Genomic DNA, 18,979 nt, shown 5'->3' with positions numbered 1-18,979 from the left:
ATTGTCAGCAGTTGTAATCTTGTAAAAACTGTAACACTCAGGAGTGTTAATGGCATTTCCACATTTACTCTTGACAGCCTAGTTTTGGTTTAAATCAGAGGGGGATGTATGTTGATATATCATATCTAATATGTTAATCCTTCACATTTCCATAGAATAGAGAGGCCGTATTAAGCCATTGAGTTAAAGCATCCAGAGATATTACACAATAGCAAGAAAATTGTACTATGCTATGTAAATGGCCTTTGACAAGTTTGGCTCTAGGTTTCAGGACCAAAAATCCGTAACTATTTGATGTTAGAGAATTGCTAGAAGTAGTTTTAAATAGTCTGTAGTCCCCGATGCACCATACCAACACATTTCCACAGAACTGTGCATGCTGTAGTGTTTGCTAAACTGTGTAGCTAAAGAAAGGTACAGACTGCAGTCAAGGAAACAGGGCTGGGGATAGCTCTACACAGTGAAGTCCAATGTGGCTCAGGGTGATTTGAACCTGATCCCCTGGATTTTTGTCTCACACCATAGAATAGCAGTGACTGCTTGTACTTCAGAGGGATGCACGCAGTCCTCAGTGTCAGGAGCTGTTAAATTACTGTTTTTATTAACCTAAGAATATCCAGTCCCTGAGCTGTACCCAGTGCTCCTTATTCACAAGTGTCTGCCTGGAATGAGTCACCAGATGAGGACAGAGGAGATGACGAGACATTTGATATTTTATTTTCTTAAAAGTTAGGGATCAGGAGACTTTTTTCCTTCAGTATACTGTTTTGGGCTTGACTTTGGAAATCCATCACAAATAGTTTAGGTTTAGTCCTAGTGTGGACTAGAATAGCTAAAGGATGTTAATGCATGAAGGGGAGGGAAGGGGGGAAAATATTTTAATTTACCTTTTTTTAACTCTCTGTGCAAGAATTAAGCAACTTTCAGTACTTCTACTCAGCTAACAGCATGAGTAAAATGGGATATGTGAAATGAGTCTCATCTGCTCTTTGCCAGGAGGCAGTAATAGAAGATTTAATGGGTTCCTTTGGGCCCATGCTATTACACAAGAGAAAGAAATTAAGATTCATTTAAAGCTAAGTGGCATGAACAAAACCAGTCCAAGTCAGATTCACTAAACGAGATGCAGATACTTGGCAAGATGTTTCTGGTAGAGTCAGAGTGATAAAAAGCTCTGAATTTGTTTGAACAGTCTGTGTGTTTTCTCATTTTTGAATTATTACAGCATCTCTGTGAAAGAATAAAACCAAGGTTAAGATTGTATCTTTGGAGTCTAACTCCTCATGCACAATTTTTCTGTCATAAAAGAGTTGTTATCAACTTGATTTGCTTTGAATTATTACACTGTTTTCAAATTCTTGATTTCTCAGTATTATTAATTTCATATTTTAATAGATTTAAAAAAATACTTTATTATTTTCATATACATGTGGGTTTTCCCCTCAGAAGATACCAAACTTGTATGCAGAAAAAAAGAAATCCTCTGCTTTCCACCAGTAAACTCAGCTTTATTTCAGTTGTATGGGAAACAAACCCATATATATCCAAAAGTAATATTTGGGGTCCTTTTTGGACTGAGAAAACACATTCTTGCTATAAAGCTGAACTAAGGTCAACAGCTTCACTAGCCCTGCATAATAAGGTGTCCTCATAGGTGAGAAAATAAATCCTGAGTATAGTTTCTTTGCAACCATTTTTCATTTCAGTATATACTTTATAGGTAACATTACTAATTTTGTCCATATATATGCAAATTGCATCAGTAAAATAATATTTCTCCTAATTGGTAAAATTTTCATGAATTTAATTGTGCCTTTTAAGTGTGAAGTACTGCTAAAAGTGAAAAATGGCATAGTTGTAGAAATCTGACAGTTTTGAAAAGAATATTAATTTCAACAATTATGTGGTTCTTTTTTGAAATGCTGATACATGGTACAGCTCTGATGTATAGTGTCATGAGGTATTGGAAAATAGTTTTGTATCACTCAGAAATAAATAATATCAGGGCAGAAGGAAAATTCATAAATTCAGAGTTTATCAGACTATTTTGGTATTCATTTAGTGCTTCTTTCAATGTGAGCTGCTTAATTCCATTTAAACCTCAAACCAGAGAGGATTTTAATCTCAAAGGCAGTGTATCAAATTCCTGATTTCCGTAGCATATTTCTTACAACTGTGACAAGCAACTTAAATAAACCTAATGGCAGAAGTGCTGTGGGTGAGCAGCCTGGCACATTTCAGGAAAGGAATCAAATAGTGTTGTGAATTGTGTTTCAATAGGCTTCTGCCTTTGGATGCATGTGTTAGTTGTTTTTCTAAACATTCTGTACATATTGCCCTGTCATTAAAACAATAGTAGCTCAGAAGTTTGGCTGGACCAATGCCAGAAACAGATTTGTTGTTTTGCTATGGGGAAAGAAAAGTAGCATTTGGTGGGGAGAAACCTAAAAAGCTTGACAGATAATTGTAGTCTGTATACTGCTGGAAATGGGAGACTTGGTCAGCTCTAAAGTCTGGATAGTCAGCCCATTGTGAGACTTAGAAGGAAAGGGTAGTAAACCCCAGTTTAAGGGGCAGCTCACTGTCTTTAACCTCTGAAGAAGATTTTGCTGACTATAAATGTAATCAAAATTAAGAACAGGGAGCACATGAAAACTGGGTCATTATCTCCACATGTACTGTATTAAGTGGAGAGTAACACTATTGTCAATTCATTCATTAGAAATTTTACCCTCCAAGGCAGATAAAGACTGTTAAATTATATAGCAGGTCTCTTTTCCTTGCACATTGCTACTTAAAGAAAGTAGGATTTGATTGTGTCTCCCTCTCAAGATTCTGAGCAGGTGGGCTGGGCTTCAACTGCTCTCCATGTTCCTTCTCCAATTTTCTTAGGCCCTCGATTAAATCTGTGGGTTATTTAGTAAGTAAATCAGTTTTAAATTAGCGTGTCCAAGGCTTAATAGTTCCATGGTAAGACCATGATGGTGCATGTTTTGTGTATAAAAAGAGGGATGTGGACAAAATACCACTTGTTAAATGATGTGGTGGTTTTGTTGAGACTTACCAGCAGATTCAGTGCTTGATGCCCACGGGTAATTCACATCTTAATAGGGCTTGCTTGTTCTACATGCTGCATTTGAAGCAGCTTCTGAGCCCTCCTAAAATGATTGCTCTAACATTCACATCTTTTTGTTTACCTGTAGTAGTTAAGCTACATAGGTTCTCCATCCAAAGAGTTCTTGAGCTGTTTTGGAATTTTTTAGGACAGTATTTCAGAAAATTTCTATTTCTTTTGTAGAGGACAAGCCCAAGAGTCATGTCTGATCTGCAGAAATAATCTCTCTTCAGCAACTATCAAACCCACAGTCAGAGTATTCTGATGGCAGAGAAACCTAATATGTGTGCATTCTGGTCATTGTTTAAATGGATAATCATTTAAAATATAAAATAAATAAGGTAGAAATCAGACTTTGAGATTGCAGTGTCTTTAGGAACTGAATCACTCAAATCTTTACCTTAAGAGAAATTTTCAACAGCACCACTCCCTACCACTTAATTACCTTTAGTGGGAAATTTGCAACTAAGTTATTTGTTTGAGAGTGTCGTTCTTTCCTCTTTGCACTTTTTAAATTGCTGGGTAAAATTTTGAACAGACAAAGGGAATTGTATAGGGCAACCAAGTCCCTTGATTTCGATGAAATTTCCCCTGGTCATTTAGTTTTGCAGGGAGTCACAGCTGTGACATTCAAGAGTTCACAGTCTTGAAAGGTGCCAGGAGGAAATTCTGCAAAAATAAGAGAGGAAGCTTTTAAGAGGAATATATGATTTCTTTATTTACTCTCTTTAGGAGAATGGTATTTATTTGGCCTAGAACCTAATCATAAATTGTGTAGTTAAGTGACTGTAAAAGAATAAAAATAAATATAGTAATTTTTTTTTCTTCTGGTGAAGTAAAATGTAGTATTTAATGTATTTGAAAAGTTAAAGGTAGCTGCTTTCTGTCAGTGCTCTGGTGAGCTCTATACCTGACTTGTACTACAAATTGGGGATTGCAGTTTAATGAGATGCTTGCCAAGAGATAAAACATTATTTAGTATGCACATTACAGATGGGCTTTAATTTAATTTTTACTTTACCTCAAAAGAAACACACTTATTGTATCTCATCAGAGTGCAATTTAAATACCCTTTCCACTACCCCCACCCCCCCCCCCCCACCCCTGCCTTTGTATTGTTGATTATAAGTAAAAATGGACTGGCATCTCTTTTTCAAAACCAAATGTACAAAAGGCTGGCAGTTTAGCTTTCTGACAGACAATTTTTGCTTATGTGGAAAATATTGTTGTGCACAGAGGGTTAGATTGGCTGATATAATACATCTTTTCATACAATCCAAACAACAGACACAATAAAGACAAACAGGCATTTGTTTAGATCGTTGAATGAATCTTCAAATTAAATTGTGAATATCTCAACATTTAAAGAAATTATTTAAGACGCTGTTTTTTGTTAATTGCAGTGAACACAAGTGGTGTAGTAGGTGGACTTTCAGAAAAATATATCCATATGAAATTTAGGATCTTGGGCTGTACAAAAAGTTCTGGTGCTAGTTAGGAATTAAGCCACTGGAAGCATAAATTTACCAGCATCAAGTAAAATGCCTGCAGCTTTTCCAACTCCTCCTTCAGCTGCTTGTCTCTTCTCACACCTGAATTCATACATGCAATTTGTCTGTCCAGTCCCCTTGCAGTGCCAGTTTGTCAATCAGCCAGAGCCGGGTGGCTGTGGGACCAGCCAGGTTTTCACGTCTTCCCCCTGCTGAGGCTGTAAACCGGGCAGGGCTTTTGTCTCTTTGCCAGCTGGCAAGCTGAACAAGTGGCTTTGTAAACCAGCCCAGGATTACGCTGGGTGTGCGACACGGGATTTACCTGATCCCTCTGTGTAGGCAAGTTATATCCATGTCAGGATTCTCCCTGTGCTGCGTGCCACATCCTTCTGTTTCCTGAGTGATGCTGTCCTGATGTGCTCTGTTGGTTGGAATAATGGTGTGCTTTTCAGGGAATGCCTGTTACAGGTCATCAGCACAGGAAATGCTGCTTGAAATTCTACAGTATATCTTTTCCATGAAGCCTTCTGCTGTGTATCTAGGTTAAAAGAGAAAATTATTATGCTTATTGTTGGGGATTGATTGATTGATTGATTATCCTCTGGTGTATTATCCCCCTGTATGTGTGTGCAAAATGTTGAGTTTTAAGCAAGAAAAGGGAAATTATGAATTAGACTGTCTGTGCTTGCTCATTGAAGAGATGGAATGCTAATAAGGAGTTTGTAGAACAGTGTCAATAACATGCTCACATACTCTGGGAGCATTTTAATATTAAACCAAAGTACTGTATTTATTTATTAGAATAAATTAAGTTCATCGTCTTCAGAATGTACACAGGTTCAAAGAGTTGTATACTAAGTTTTACTTTTGTTGGAAATGTCTCCAATATATGACAGACAGTTAGAAATCTTGCAGGATTGCCAAGCAGCTCTGAGCAAGTACATTTGGTGTTATTTGTAAAACCAACAACCCAAAGGAAAAGCAGCCGAAGTATAAAAAGATCTAAGACTTAAATTTTTAGATGAGGTAAACCTCAGTTATTCCAACTGAACTTTTGCCAGCTGATAACAACCTGTACTTCATGACAGGTACAAAATATAAAGGGTTAATTATGACAGCAAAAATACCTAAAGAAATTGAGACTCCTAGCTGACATTCAGACATTATAATACTTCTTTCACACAGTTAAAAAGGCTTCTGAGCAGCTAATTAAAGCTATTAAAAAGAATAAAAAACACTGTGATGAATTAGAACCTAAGGGTAAAAAGGAGGAAACTTCTCCAGGAATACACAACCTTGCCAAGCGTAATAAACTTCAAAAGCCAAGCTGAAAATCAAATAAATCCCATCTTTAGCCTCCCAAAGGATGTTGCCAATATGCTTGGGTAAGAAGACAGAACATTCCAGGAACTGCAAGCCTTCTGGAAAAAATCCTGCTTTTTGCCCCTTTGTGATCACACAGTAGAAATCCAGCTTGGTGTATGTACCTATGTACGTGTACACTTGTATGTGTTGCAGGAACTCAAGTGAAAAAATAGTTTTCAGCTTAAACAGGTTTTTCTTTAAATTGTTGCCAAAGGCCCTAGTGATAGCAAGGCAGGGGTAGAGTTGTCCTCTCATCTTGCATAAAGGGGCATTACTACCAACCTGTTTCTATAAAATAAACATAATTATTTACAGATAAAATGTATGTGCTGAAAGTACTCTTTGCTACTATGTCAGAAAACTGTTTTCAGCATTGTTTGTGATCCTAATAAAAGAACCCAAGCTAGTGAAAAGATCTGCTGCTTTATCTAATGGAAGTCTCATGCTGGTTGCAAAGGTAGCTTTGAGGCACACCTGGACTTCACAGGTGCAGTAACTGAAGACCAGAGAGGGAGAGAAATATGAGACTAAATAGGTATACTGTTTCCAGAATTAAAAGTGCAAAGCTTATCAGTTGTGGTCACTTTTCCATTAATCTTTATCTAAATTTTAATGAAATAGAAAAAGCTCTTTTGAAATAGAGAAAGATATGTAGGCTTTACCAGGAGCGGATAAAAATGGTTGAAATCCCTGTTTAAAGTGTTGTGTTTTTGTAGTATTGTTTTCCTGTGGATCTTACATAAAGGTAATTGATTATTCCTAACGACTGTGCTTGAAAGTCAAGGTGGCTCTGAATTAGACAGAGAAGGCTCGTGTTGATTAAACAGATTAAAAAGCATTTGACTGTTTTCATGTGTTGGAACATAGAATCACCTTCCATTAAAGCCCATTGATCTCAGTAGCATACCCTTAAGTGATTTGCTGGTTTGGTATCTCAGGGCCCTCAGTGGAACTGCTGCCTACATGCAAGGAATGCAAAATTTGGCTTGCTGATGCCATAAAGGTAAAATCTATACCTCGAGATAGAAAGCAGTTTTTAGTAGCAAAAGGATTGTGAAATGGAGTTGGTAAATGTTATTAGGTACTTCTGAACTACTGAATGATATTTTACAGCTACTGGATGCAATTTGTTGAAATACTTAGGAGAGACAGGGTTCTGATATCCATTTAGGTGAGAAAAATTTCCTGTGAAGCTAAATAGAGGATAATGTGCTAGAACGTTACAGCCATGTTTGTCACACAGTCTGACAATATCTTGCCGTGGCATTAGTGCTAGATGAATCTGTATTTGCTGTAAAAGGCCCAAAATGCAAGCAGTAGTGCTTTATATTTTAACCAACATTAGGCAATTCCAGATTAATCCAAACAGAATTTATCTGGTGGGATTTTTTTAAATGGCAATATCCCCTTTCAGTGTCACTGCAGGACATTACAATGAGAAAAGCTTTCCGGAGTTCCACGATTCAAGACCAACAGCTGTTTGACCGTAAAACTCTGCCAATTCCTTTGCAAGAAACTTACGACATTTGTGAACAGCCTCCTCCACTTAACATTCTCACCCCTTACAGGTTAGTAAAACAAAATTAATCAAAAACAATTTCTAGCTTTTTTTATGTAATAGAGAGGATATATTCAGACACCTTGCTCGCATGGAGTAGCACTTGAATATTTAAGGGCCAGACTAGAAAACTGTGAAGCTGCTGAAGGAATGAAAGCAGCAGAAGACATTATAAGCATTGAAACTTTACTCCATTTTACTCAAATCTTAACTCAGTGTAACATGGTAGGAAAAAGTAGTTTTTAAATTCTGTGTTTATTAAACCATATAACGTACTTGGATGTGAAGAAATTAAACAGGTAAGTGTTTAGAAAGAAGGATCTTCAATGGAAATTAATTTTTTTTGCTGTCCCAGAGATTCAGTTTGAATCAGTAGCTGAACATAAGCAGCCACACAAATTTGCTCAGTATTTTAACAGCAAAATTTCAGTTATTGAAGTGGGAGTTCTCTGATCTATGACACACTTTTTTTTTTTTTCTTTTTCTGGAGCTTGCGTTAGAGTTATCTTTCTAAAATTAGGACATTGAATGCCAGGAAAGATAGTAAAAAGTGTTGGTGCAGGAGGTCAATGATCATCTCTTTTGTGTTTTTCAGTAAAACATTTCAGAGTCTGAGATACTATGTATTCCTTAATATGCCCTTGCTTTCTCTTAATGTTTGGATTCGTGTCTTGTCAAATAAATAGTATGCCCTGTTTGTGTCACTGTATTTCAGGGATGATGGAAAAGAGGGTTTGAAGTTCTATACCAATCCTTCATATTTCTTTGATCTGTGGAAGGAAAAAATGTTGCAGGACACAGAGGACAAAAGAAAAGAAAAGAGGAAGCAGAAGGTACATATGTTAACTTTATATGGCTTCTCTTTGTTTTTTCCTAGAAAGGGCTTGCTTGCAGATATGGTACTTTAATAGCAATCCAGACTTGACAGAGCATCTATTCAACTAAAGCTACTTGTATTCATCCAGTTCCACCTTCTTTAACAATTAATAATAATAATAGCAGTAGTAGTAAAATGATATAGAAGGACCTAAAGCTTTCATGCTGTCTTAACATAACTTTTGCCAAAGCTTTTAAGTATTCTAGCAATGACTCAGAAAAGAAGGAGTAAAGCTGGAGTAAAGAATTTCACTTGAACATTTGAACACACTTAGATTTTACATTAACAAATGTAAGAGAAAGTTTTGACAATCTTACAGGTGAAAAAGCTTGAATGACATTCTAATAGATATGTTTAAACTAGAAAGAAATTAGTCGGAATAAAATATGTTGCTTATATTTTCTTAAAATTAAACAAGCACTTTTGCTAATGGTAATGCTACTTTTTTTATTTGACCTTTATTCTGTATGTTTCATGTGTAGTAGAGAGAGTAAATATGAGTGTCAGATTTATAATTTGATTTCAGACTTAGGATAAAAAGCAACTTAAACAGGTATTTTTCTCTGTATTATTCAGGTTCTTAGCCACCAGTCTGATGTTTCTGGCTCTTACAAGTCTTTCTGGTCTACATATTATGTTTAGCCTGAAAGCAAATTTTTCTTGCATTTGAAATGAAATTGTTTTTCATAATGTTGTGGCTGATGTTTATATGCAAGTAATTAAAAAACACTGTCTCAGTTGTCAGTTCTGTTTGCACAACTCTCCTACAGCAGAAAAATCTAGATCGCCCTCACGAACCAGAGAAAGTGCCAAGGGCACCTCATGACAGACGGAGAGAGTGGCAGAAGTTAGCCCAAGGTCCAGAGCTCGCAGAAGACGATGCTAATCTCTTACATAAGCACATTGAAGTTGCTAATGGCCCAGCTTCACATTTTGAATCAAGGTTCCTTTTTTTGTTTTTTCTATCCTTTATGAAGTGTATTTATACTGCGTAGTGAACATGCATGAGAAATGGTGAATGATGAGATGCTACTGCTCCCCTTGAAATGCACTGGAAATCACTGATTTATCTTAACCAAAACTCAGTTTTGATACCCTTAGTGTGTCCTTAAAGGAGTAGTTACTATGCTATTATTTTTAAGGGTACCGTGTATCCTCATTGTATCCTTGAGGATGTGCTGTCCTCTGCAGCTTGATGAAGGTGTAGAGTCACTGCTGCAAGCTTGCACCCAGGTGTGTCGCTACATTCCAGTCCTGACCCACAAAATCCCCATTGTTCCAGCCTCTTGATTTTTCTCATGCAGACACTGCCAAGACTATATAGTGTGTGTCATGTGAACAAACGTCCCCTTGGAAATCAAATGAGACTGCTGAGCTTCTCCTTACTCTTGAACAAGTCCATGATTTGATTGACATTTCTGGTTATAGCCTATTACAAAAACCGACCTGTTGAATTCTCATTTCACAGCGTGTATTTGCTGGTGGCTAAAAGTAGCATTTCACATGGTAAACACCTGCTGTGCTTATGCTTCTGGTCTTGGTGCAAATTCAAGTCCGTTTTACCAGCCAAGAAACATCTAATAGTAAAGAGTGCTGGCAAGTAATGTTAGACAATTTGGGGATAAATTTTTGGTTTGGGGGTTTTGGGTGTTTTGTTTTGTTTTCTTTTTCTTTTTTTTTTTTTTTTTAATTAAAAAGTATTCATTGTCCTCCCAAAAACTGGTTAATTTTTTCCCCTATCTTTCTGTGGTCAAAAGTGCACCATAGGAGAGTATTTTGTTTAGCTTTGTAGGGCCTTCAAACAAGCTCAGTAGTGATGGTGAGTAATTATGACAACTCTAGGAGAGAGTGTTTGTTGCCTGAAAACTAGAAAAACCTGCTTGTAGAAAAATTTTTCAGAATGGAAAATGCTCTCAGTCTGTTTCACTCAGTGGGGTACAAGTTAAGTTATGGTGATTAGCATTTTTCTAGGAACAGCTTTATAGAATCTCTTTAAACCGCTGTGTCAAGTCATTGGCAGAAACATCTGCTTTCCCGCTGTCCTTTTGTTATGTTGTATGTTGGGTTCCACTTTAGACATGCTTGTTTAATATCCAGGACCCTGGCCTAAACCTTGATTATCTCAGTACTAGTAATGCAATTATTAATAATGCTGAAGTGCTTGGGAGCACTGCGTGTGCAGAACATGTTGTTCGGATACAGAACAGCACCATACTTTGAAATAAATTAGAAAGATTTTCACCCCCGAAGAATTTAATAGGCTTAGATACTACAGTGGTGGCAGTATGTGGAAATGTAGAGTGTTGCTCTACTTGTTGGAAAGTGTTCTAGAAACACTTTTGCTCTGAATTTAATAGAATTTTTTAAATAAAATTCTGTAATTGAATAGTTAATTAAAATTTACTAACTGATCAGATCCTTGAGGTGTGTCTAAAGTTGTCATTAACAAGTTGAATCATCTTTATTTAGTGCTACTACTCAATAATAGATATTGATTGAGTCCAATGTCTATTAAAGCAGCGAGTTCTCTGTGTATATTGGAATAAAGATCCTCTGACAGAAGCTCAGCTAAATTATTCTGTTGTAAATTCTACCATTCTAACATCGATGGATGTTTCATGAAAGTTGTAAAAGAAGAGCAGTTCTGATTGTATTGCTGTGTTTATTTAACTCAAAATAATGTGTCTAATAAACACAAAGGTCACACACATACTGTAGAAACTATCTGATATACCTGTCAAAATCAAACCCTTGAGCTACTAGAAGTAATAACAGGGCAAGTGGGATAAATTATTGAAAAGCCCCACTGTATAATATGCAACACTCGTGGAGAGAAGATACTTGCATTCACAAGTCAGACTGCAGTATAGAACAGTGGCTCAGGGCACTAATACTGGCTCCTGCTAAAGGTGAAGTTGGATCATTTCTCCCTGTTTTTGTACAGATCTCAAGCATACGTGGACCACATCGACGGATCGTATTCCCTTTCCGCCTTGCCCTACAGCCAGATGTCTGAGCTCCTGAGCAGAGCCGAGGAGCGCGTGCTGGTCAGGCCCCACGAGCCGCCGCCGCCTCCCCCCATGCACGGAGCCGCCGAAGTGAAGCCTGTGCCTCCCTGCGTTAGGTACGAGCCAGAAAAGCCACGCGCGGATCTCTTGGGGCTGGTTTGGTTATCTACCCCCCTGCTAATAGCTGTCAGCGTCATTTCTGTGCTGCCCAGAAATCCCAGGGGCTATGGCAGCCCACAGCCCCAGCGTGCCTGCAGGAACAGGGCCGCCAGGAGCTGGATGGGAAGGCCAGCATCTAAATCCCATAGGCTGCTCTGGTGGAGGCAGGCCTCAGCTTGCCATCAATACTGCGACCGTGTTGCCTTCTGAGTTAAATGGCAAGACAAAGAACTCTATGGAAAATGCTTCTGTGAAATATGTTGGCATTTCAGGATGTAGCTTTGGAGTTTTGGAAATTTATACAACCGAGATGTGTTTCAGCCTACATGAAAGGAAGAATATATCACAGTAAGACAGTCAGCTGTCAAAACTATGTATTTATTGCATTTGCTTAAATTGTAAGTGCTTCTCTCTCACAAAGTGGCTTTTTTTCCCTACTTCTTTGTACCTTTTCAGAAGTGGATACATACGTAGAATATTTTCTAGAGGTGAAGATTTCTTTGTCACTCCCCGATTTTTTTATACCAAAAGTCTTATACTTTATACTCATACTTTATACTAGAAAAGTCTCTATACTTCATTATCAGGTACATACGACTTAGAATAGGGGATAGTTAATTCAGATGGGGTTGTTACGTCAGCAAGATGTTAGTCTCTAGAAAAGGATGATTTTTACTGCTTAGGAGATCATGCACAAAAATGCATAACTCTTTAGATTAATTTACCACAACAATTTAAAGAAATCCTCTGGTGGTCTTTCAGGAAAATAAATTTACTGTTCTCTCTTGCTTCTTTGGTTCACCTATTTCTTGTCCTATAATGAGTATCTAGCATATAACTGTACCTCTCTGTATGCAGTATTGATGACCTTTGATATTAGTTTCACTCATTTTTTCATCACACCTTAAATATATATTTCAAATTAACTCGTTCTCATTGTTTGCATTGTTTTGTTTTGGTTTTAAAGTTCTGTGAACCAAAACAGTTCATCAACTGCTAGTTCCCTGACTTGAGAAAAATAGTTTGGATTTACTTAGGGACAACAGGGAAGAGCTATACTGTTATAGGAAACCTTTGATAAAGATGCAGGTACACTGTATAAGAACATCAATTTTGTTAATAGCTGAATTTGAGCAGAGGTCTTTTGGAAACCTGTTGCAAACTCCATACTGAAAATTAGACATCCTTATTTATGAGCCGTGGACAAACACCCTGAAATCATCATAGTACATAATGCTCTTTAATGCCCAGGTTTCAATGTTCCAAAGTTGCAGAAGTTAATCTATTACTATTTTTTCCACTCTCTAGCTCTAATAACTTTGTTCTGTTGTTGGATGTTGCAGTTCTACTCCTGGCTTGGTAGAAAATCGTCCTCAGTCACCAGCAACAGGCAGAACACCGGTGTTTGTGAGCCCCACTCCTCCTCCTCCACCACCACCACCTCTTCCATCTGCTTTGTCGACTTCATCACTAAGAGCTGCAATGACTTCCACCCCTCCGCCCCCAGTCCCACCCCCACCGCCCCCTCCCACAGCTGCTCTGCAGGCCCCAGCTGTGCCACCTCCGCCAGCTCCTCTCCAGATAGCTCCTGGCGTTCTTCATCCAGCTCCGCCTCCAGTTGCTCCTCCCCTCGCACAACCCTCTCCCCCTGTCACCAGAGCCGCCCAAGTGTGCGAAGCTCTACCTGTTCACCCAGTTCCTCCACAAGCTGAAGTACAGGGACTTCCTCCGCCACCCCCACCTCCTCCCCTGCCACCTCCTGGCATTCGACCCTCCTCCCCTGTCACAGTTGCAAACCTTTCTCACCCTCCTCCTGTTCTGCACCCTCCTCCCACAACCATTGTCCCTGGCCCTCATGCACCCATAATGCCTCCATCTCCACCATCCCAAGTGATTCCTGCTCCTGAGCCCAAACGCCATCCTTCAACTCTTCCTGTGATCAGTGATGCTAGAAGCGTTCTGCTGGAAGCAATACGGAAAGGTAACGTTGGCTATTAAGCAGCAAAAAGAACACTCTCAGAAACCTGCTAAATACACGTGACCTTTGAGAGATGGAATATTTCACATGTGGAAGAAGTTAGAGGAATGCATCTTAAGTCTGTTTCTGTTTTCTGTCCCCTACAGTGGGTTGCCAGGCAGGCAGTTTTTTTTCAATTTGTAATTTCACTTATCAGATGTTTAGTTTGGATGGCAAAACTGGTTCTATGTGGAAGTTAGATTACAGAAAAAAGTATGTGTGTTTGTAGATGATCTGTGGAGATTATCTTTCCATTTCTGTTTACCTGCAAATGTAGCTATTTCTGATCATCTACAGATTGTGTAGAAAACAAAAGCATTGGTTTTCACGACTGTTAGATAAAAGCGAAACGGATCAATTGGCATTGGAATTTTGATCATCTGTCACTGTATTACAAGATATAAGTGACATTCAGAAATCATTGCTGAAGACCAAGCTGTTAAGTATCTGATCTGGACACTGATCTCAGTGCACTGAGCTGCCTTTGCATTGCAAGGTGCCTATGGCAGAGTGCAAAGGAAGGGCAGAGCTGCAGGGCAGTGTTTCCCTGATGATCTCATGAGGAGCTGTGTGTGCCAGCTGTACCTTTCAGCTTATGGTGCCCATGGCCAGGAAAATCCCCACTGGCATCAGAGCACACACATTGGTGTGTGCTGCTGTTTGAAGGTGGGGTATCTTTCGGTAGTTAATATCTCTCAAATGTTTCAAGTCCTACATTCTTCTTCTCTTTCCCTGCACTGCAGCACAGCACAGAATCTGTATGGTACTGTAATATCAGCAGATAGGCTATAGCACTAATTCGAAATATTTTTACATGTCTGTATGCACATGAATTAATAACATCATTGAAATCTAAAGAAATGTTAACAACAGCTGAGTACAACAGGGGTGCATGAACATGCGTAGAGAATGTCAGCAAAAATGAGAAAATAGAGCCTGCTGGTATAATCTAGGTGATTGCTGAAAACACTTTTGACCAAGTCATACCCAAAAACCAAAGGCTTGAGTTACCACAGCTTTGATCCCCAAGTAATACTTTATCCCAAACCAAATCATCACACGATAAAAATCAGAGTTACAAGAGGTCCTGTCTTGAAAGGATACTCAAATAGCTATAAACTTTCATTAAAATTATGAATAGAGAGTCTAGAAAATGCAAATAGCAAAATGGCTTAATCACTTTGAGTGGTACTAAAAATGTATTTTAATGGAAAATCAGAACCAGGATATTACAGTAGACAGACTCAAGATCTTGTCTGCCACTGCAATTCTGACATTCTTCCCTTTAAAGGCTTGACAAAAAAAATTCCATCTGAGCAGGTCAACATCCTGTGTATTCATTTTTGATTGCAAAGCATTCTGTGAATCATGACCTAAATACATTTGCGGTGCTGGAGGAGGAGAGTGACATGTTTGTGCTCTGATGTTCTCCAGGTATTCAGCTCCGCAAAGTCGAAGAGCAGCGGGAACAAGAAGCTAAGCACGAGCGCATTGAGAATGATGTTGCCACCATCCTCTCCCGTCGCATTGCTGTGGAATACAGTGATTCAGAAGATGATTCAGAATTTGATGAAGTAGACTGGCTAGAGTAAAATTATTACATTGCTGTACACTGCAAAATCGAATGCTAATGTCCATTGTGGTGCTTGTTCTTTGGAAGTTTGATAGTCATTTCTAGTGTTTTTTGTATTCTTTTCTTAACATAATTAATCCATGTTTTTCTACTTTTCAGTTTACAAAGAGCTCCTAGTGCATCTTCAAAACTAAATGTTTTACAGTGGCTTTTCTTACACATCTCTTTTGAAAGAACATTCTTTGTTCCAATAGACCACTAAGTATTAAGCATGGGCAGCTGTTGGTAGAGTAGCAGTTTCAATTTTTTGGCATATCTTAACTGTGCACTTTGTGAATTTTAAGTTGATGAAGGCAACTGAGATTGACATTCCAAGGGCAGCTGTATGTACTAATGAGCCTTATTCCACTTCTGATAGTGTTTTAAAACATTAAACCTAGCTATCAAGATATCACTGCCTCGATCACACCTGTACACTAAAAGTACATATAGTTAGCAGCACTGAACACACTGAAAAGCAAATGGATCTTTGGGGGGGTTTATTATTGTTTTATTGTTGTTTTTAAATAATTATGGCCTTATTTGAATGTTTAGAGATTCCCCTTCCCTTCTTCCCTCCCAGGTACATATTGTGTGGTACTATTTTTGCCTGCATAATAAAAGTTTAAAGTTTTTTTTTTTTCCTTGTGAAATCTTTTGACTTAAACATGCTGTGTAACTTATGTAACTGTTAAAATAACAGTTTGATTTAATAAATGGTTCATTTTAAATGTTCCTGGACGTTGCTCTTTCAATGAAGCCTGCTTTTCACTGGTGTACCTGAGAGATCCTTGATTTTCAGGTGTTCAATCTGTGGTGTACAAAGTTAAAGTATTTTACCGTCAGCGTATCTCGAGGAGATGCAGCCGTTAAAATCATGATTGATGAAAGATGATTTTTTAAGTGCTGTCTAGCAGTGCAGTGCATGTTTTGCACATCTTTTGTGTTTCTCTTCCCTGGAATAACTCCTTCAAGTCTGAGCATATAGTCAAAAGCCTGTTGAGAAGGGAAGCGTGAGAGGGTGCAAGAACTCTCATATCCTGTGAACTCGTTCCTGGAAGATGGAATCCTGTAATAGAGGAAAATAAGTCTTGAAAGTCATATTGAGGTTTCTGAAGGTGAACATTAAATGTTCTCTGTGTTACAAACCAGTTTGCAGGGACATGTGGTTGTTAGTCTTCTCTTGGAATTGGGCAAAACTCCCGAGGGGTAGGCTGGGGTAGGAACAGTGTACAGCAACCCTTCCAGCTTCACTGTCACCATCTCAGCCTCCACTGTGATTTTGCACGTGGCCTGCTATACTCAAGACTTTCAACTGCAACTGTAATGCCTTTGTTGGTTTTGTGGAAGAAAAACTACTGTCACAATTTGTGAATCTGCACTATGGCTGCAGATCTGTGTGCCCTGTTCTCTCTGATAGTTTCTTCACAGTAACACCATCTGGTTTGTTCTGTCATTCACTCATGGACTTCTGAAGTGCGTGGCCTCCTTAACCGCTCATTGTAATGGTAAAGAAAGGATGTCAGAGGCACTGCTGCATATTTGATGGTGTTTCCTTGGATCTCAGTAATCCTAACTCACCAAACCTAGCTAAGGAGCTGAATGTGAGATCCTATTGATGCAGCTGTAAAGATTTGAGATCATAAAGCAAAGTGCATTGTATGCAACCACAGCTTCCCTTTAACCAGGGACTGATATCTGCACTCCAGACAGCTTAAAAGAAGAGCGTGTCCCTGAATTTCATGTGTAGTTAGTTCTACCATTCACAAAATTTCATTTCAACTGATATTTATGCCTATTCCTTGCACAAGTCTCTATAAACTCCTGATTTTTCTGGTGGGTATCACAGAAAGCAGCCTACGTTGTCACTTAAATGGAGCAGCAGCATATCTGTACCTAGGCTCTAACTGTTCAAATTAGAGCATCTCACCATCATGCCTGCAGTGGTGGGTGTGCTCTGAGCGTGTCCAGGAACTGTGAACTGGATATAACTTACATAAAGTGAAGAAAAAGGGAAGAAATTAAAGCAAAAAAACACCTGCCCTTATATAACTGCAGCTATCACATAGCAGACTTGAAGGTATTAAAAAAAATCCATATTGACAAATAGTTGTTATTGACATGTTTTGCTGTCCTGCTGATTAATAATATCCCTTCCAAGCCGGTACCCAGGGCAGACAAAGCACTCATTTAATATGACACAGTCACACAAAGTAATGAACCTTGTCTGTGAAAAGTCAAGAGTTAAATTCAGTTAACATTTCAAAGGCAGGATTCTTGGCCTTCTGCCACTGCTACAGCTATCTGCCATAGCAACTGGTCTCCAGATAGCAATAGCATGATTCACTAGTAGCAAGAGGTGATTGTTGAATTTGAATATTTGTGTTTGTGGATCAACTCCCGAGCCGTGCATTTGCAATCTTGGTGATTTGTGTCCCTCTTACTGTGGTCTCCAACCGCCTTTCTCGTTCGGTGGAACGCTGTGCAGAGAGCTGCTGGGCTCTTCATGCCTGTGATTAGATGTGTAATAGATTATTGATTGCTTTGTCTCGTAAGGTACTAAATCAAGACTTCTGTATTGAACTGTTTATGGAGTCTGTTGTTTACCTCTGTACATTTGCAGGAGCTGGTTAAAACCAAGGCTTGAAGTCTGACACAAAAATAATTGTCAGCAATGTTCCATATAAGTGAAGAGAAACCTTCGTCTTCACCCTTTTCTCGAACTGCAATCTGGGACAGTCAAAAATTATTTACTTCTCCTACTGAGAATGGTGGGGGGCAGGGATTGTGGTGTGGAAGAACAATATAAAGTGCATAGAAGAAACAAAATCTACTTGGTGGCAGATGACTGGGGAGGTGCAGAATTGGTCACTCGGGGGTTTTATCAAAAGATAAAACAGTAACGATGCAGCCACCATGGACAAACCAAAAACAAATCAGTAAATGGGAGAGAACAAGGACTGAAGAAGCAAAAATTAAAAAGAGACATAATTCTGGTTTTTGGTTATTTTGTAGTGGTGTGATATGAACAGTAACCATTAAATACTAGATATTATTAAGGGATTATGCTATCTCCCATTAAAGTGGGGTTTTGAAAGCAGAAGGCATATTAAAAGACCTTTAGTTAATCAAAATTATTCTTTTGTGCATGTTACACAGGAGTGCACTCCTCAGCAGTTAGGTGGACACTGACCCATTGCCTGTCTGATGGATGCACAGACTGTGCTCCTCAAAGGGTGCCCTGGGACCCGAGTGTGCCAACAGGTACCCGCAGTCCCCAAGGCCTTGCAACAGACTCTGCAGGACGATGGAGCTATCCTGGCTTGGATGCAGCTGCCACCCCTGAAGTGCATCCCCACGCGATTTACCTGGGGCTGTGAGCTTTTGTCTGCTTGGAGGATGCAGATGAGAACAGACTGCCATATCTCAGTGTCCCCAGCCCAGGGATCCCCACGGAGAGGGCATTCAGGACATAGTGCAGAAGCCCCTGCTGGACAGGCAGCTCCCGGCAGCATACTCACAGCAGTGTGGGGCTACAGCAGCAGCCAGAGCCCCGAAACCCCGCACTGCCACAATCCGCAGCAGTTCCAAGACACAGAGGCAAAGCCTCAGCACAGGCTGTGCCGCCCAGGGCCGCATCAGCAACATCTGACAGAAATTCGACTCGAGCTCCATCAAGTGTCCGCTCTGTCTCCTCGGCTACAGGCCAGAATGAGTTTTACTCTCCTCGATTCTCTTCTGCAAGTGGGGACAATAAACACCAGGAGAGGAATCACAA

The 18,979-nt window shown here is 39.2% G+C and overlaps 1 protein-coding gene across 6 annotated transcripts in view; it reads left to right on the top strand.

Moving 5' to 3' along the window:
• WASF1 (WASP family member 1) overlaps window positions 1–15,936 on the top strand; it is an 86,714-nt gene extending 70,778 nt beyond the window's left edge. For 5 of the 6 annotated variants that reach the window (XM_038131326.1, XM_038131328.1, XM_038131329.1 and 2 more), the window contains exons 4-9: window positions 7,385–7,538; window positions 8,244–8,361; window positions 9,176–9,348; window positions 11,350–11,529; window positions 12,916–13,553; window positions 15,024–15,936. In XM_038131326.1, the coding sequence (XP_037987254.1) occupies window positions 7,385–7,538; window positions 8,244–8,361; window positions 9,176–9,348; window positions 11,350–11,529; window positions 12,916–13,553; window positions 15,024–15,181 (1,421 nt within the window). In that variant the 3' untranslated portion in view covers window positions 15,182–15,936. The remainder of the gene's footprint in view (window positions 1–7,384; window positions 7,539–8,243; window positions 8,362–9,175; window positions 9,349–11,349; window positions 11,530–12,915; window positions 13,554–15,023) is intronic. The other variant, XM_038131327.1, reaches the window with a different exon arrangement.
• Window positions 15,937–18,979: the final 3,043 nt, after the last annotated feature.

Source organism: Motacilla alba, chromosome 3 (assembly GCF_015832195.1).
Source record: "Motacilla alba alba isolate MOTALB_02 chromosome 3, Motacilla_alba_V1.0_pri, whole genome shotgun sequence".
Taxonomy (NCBI): Eukaryota; Metazoa; Chordata; class Aves; order Passeriformes; family Motacillidae; genus Motacilla; species Motacilla alba.
Note: the sequence above shows the minus strand (reverse complement) of the source record. Positions and strands in the feature narration are given on the sequence as shown.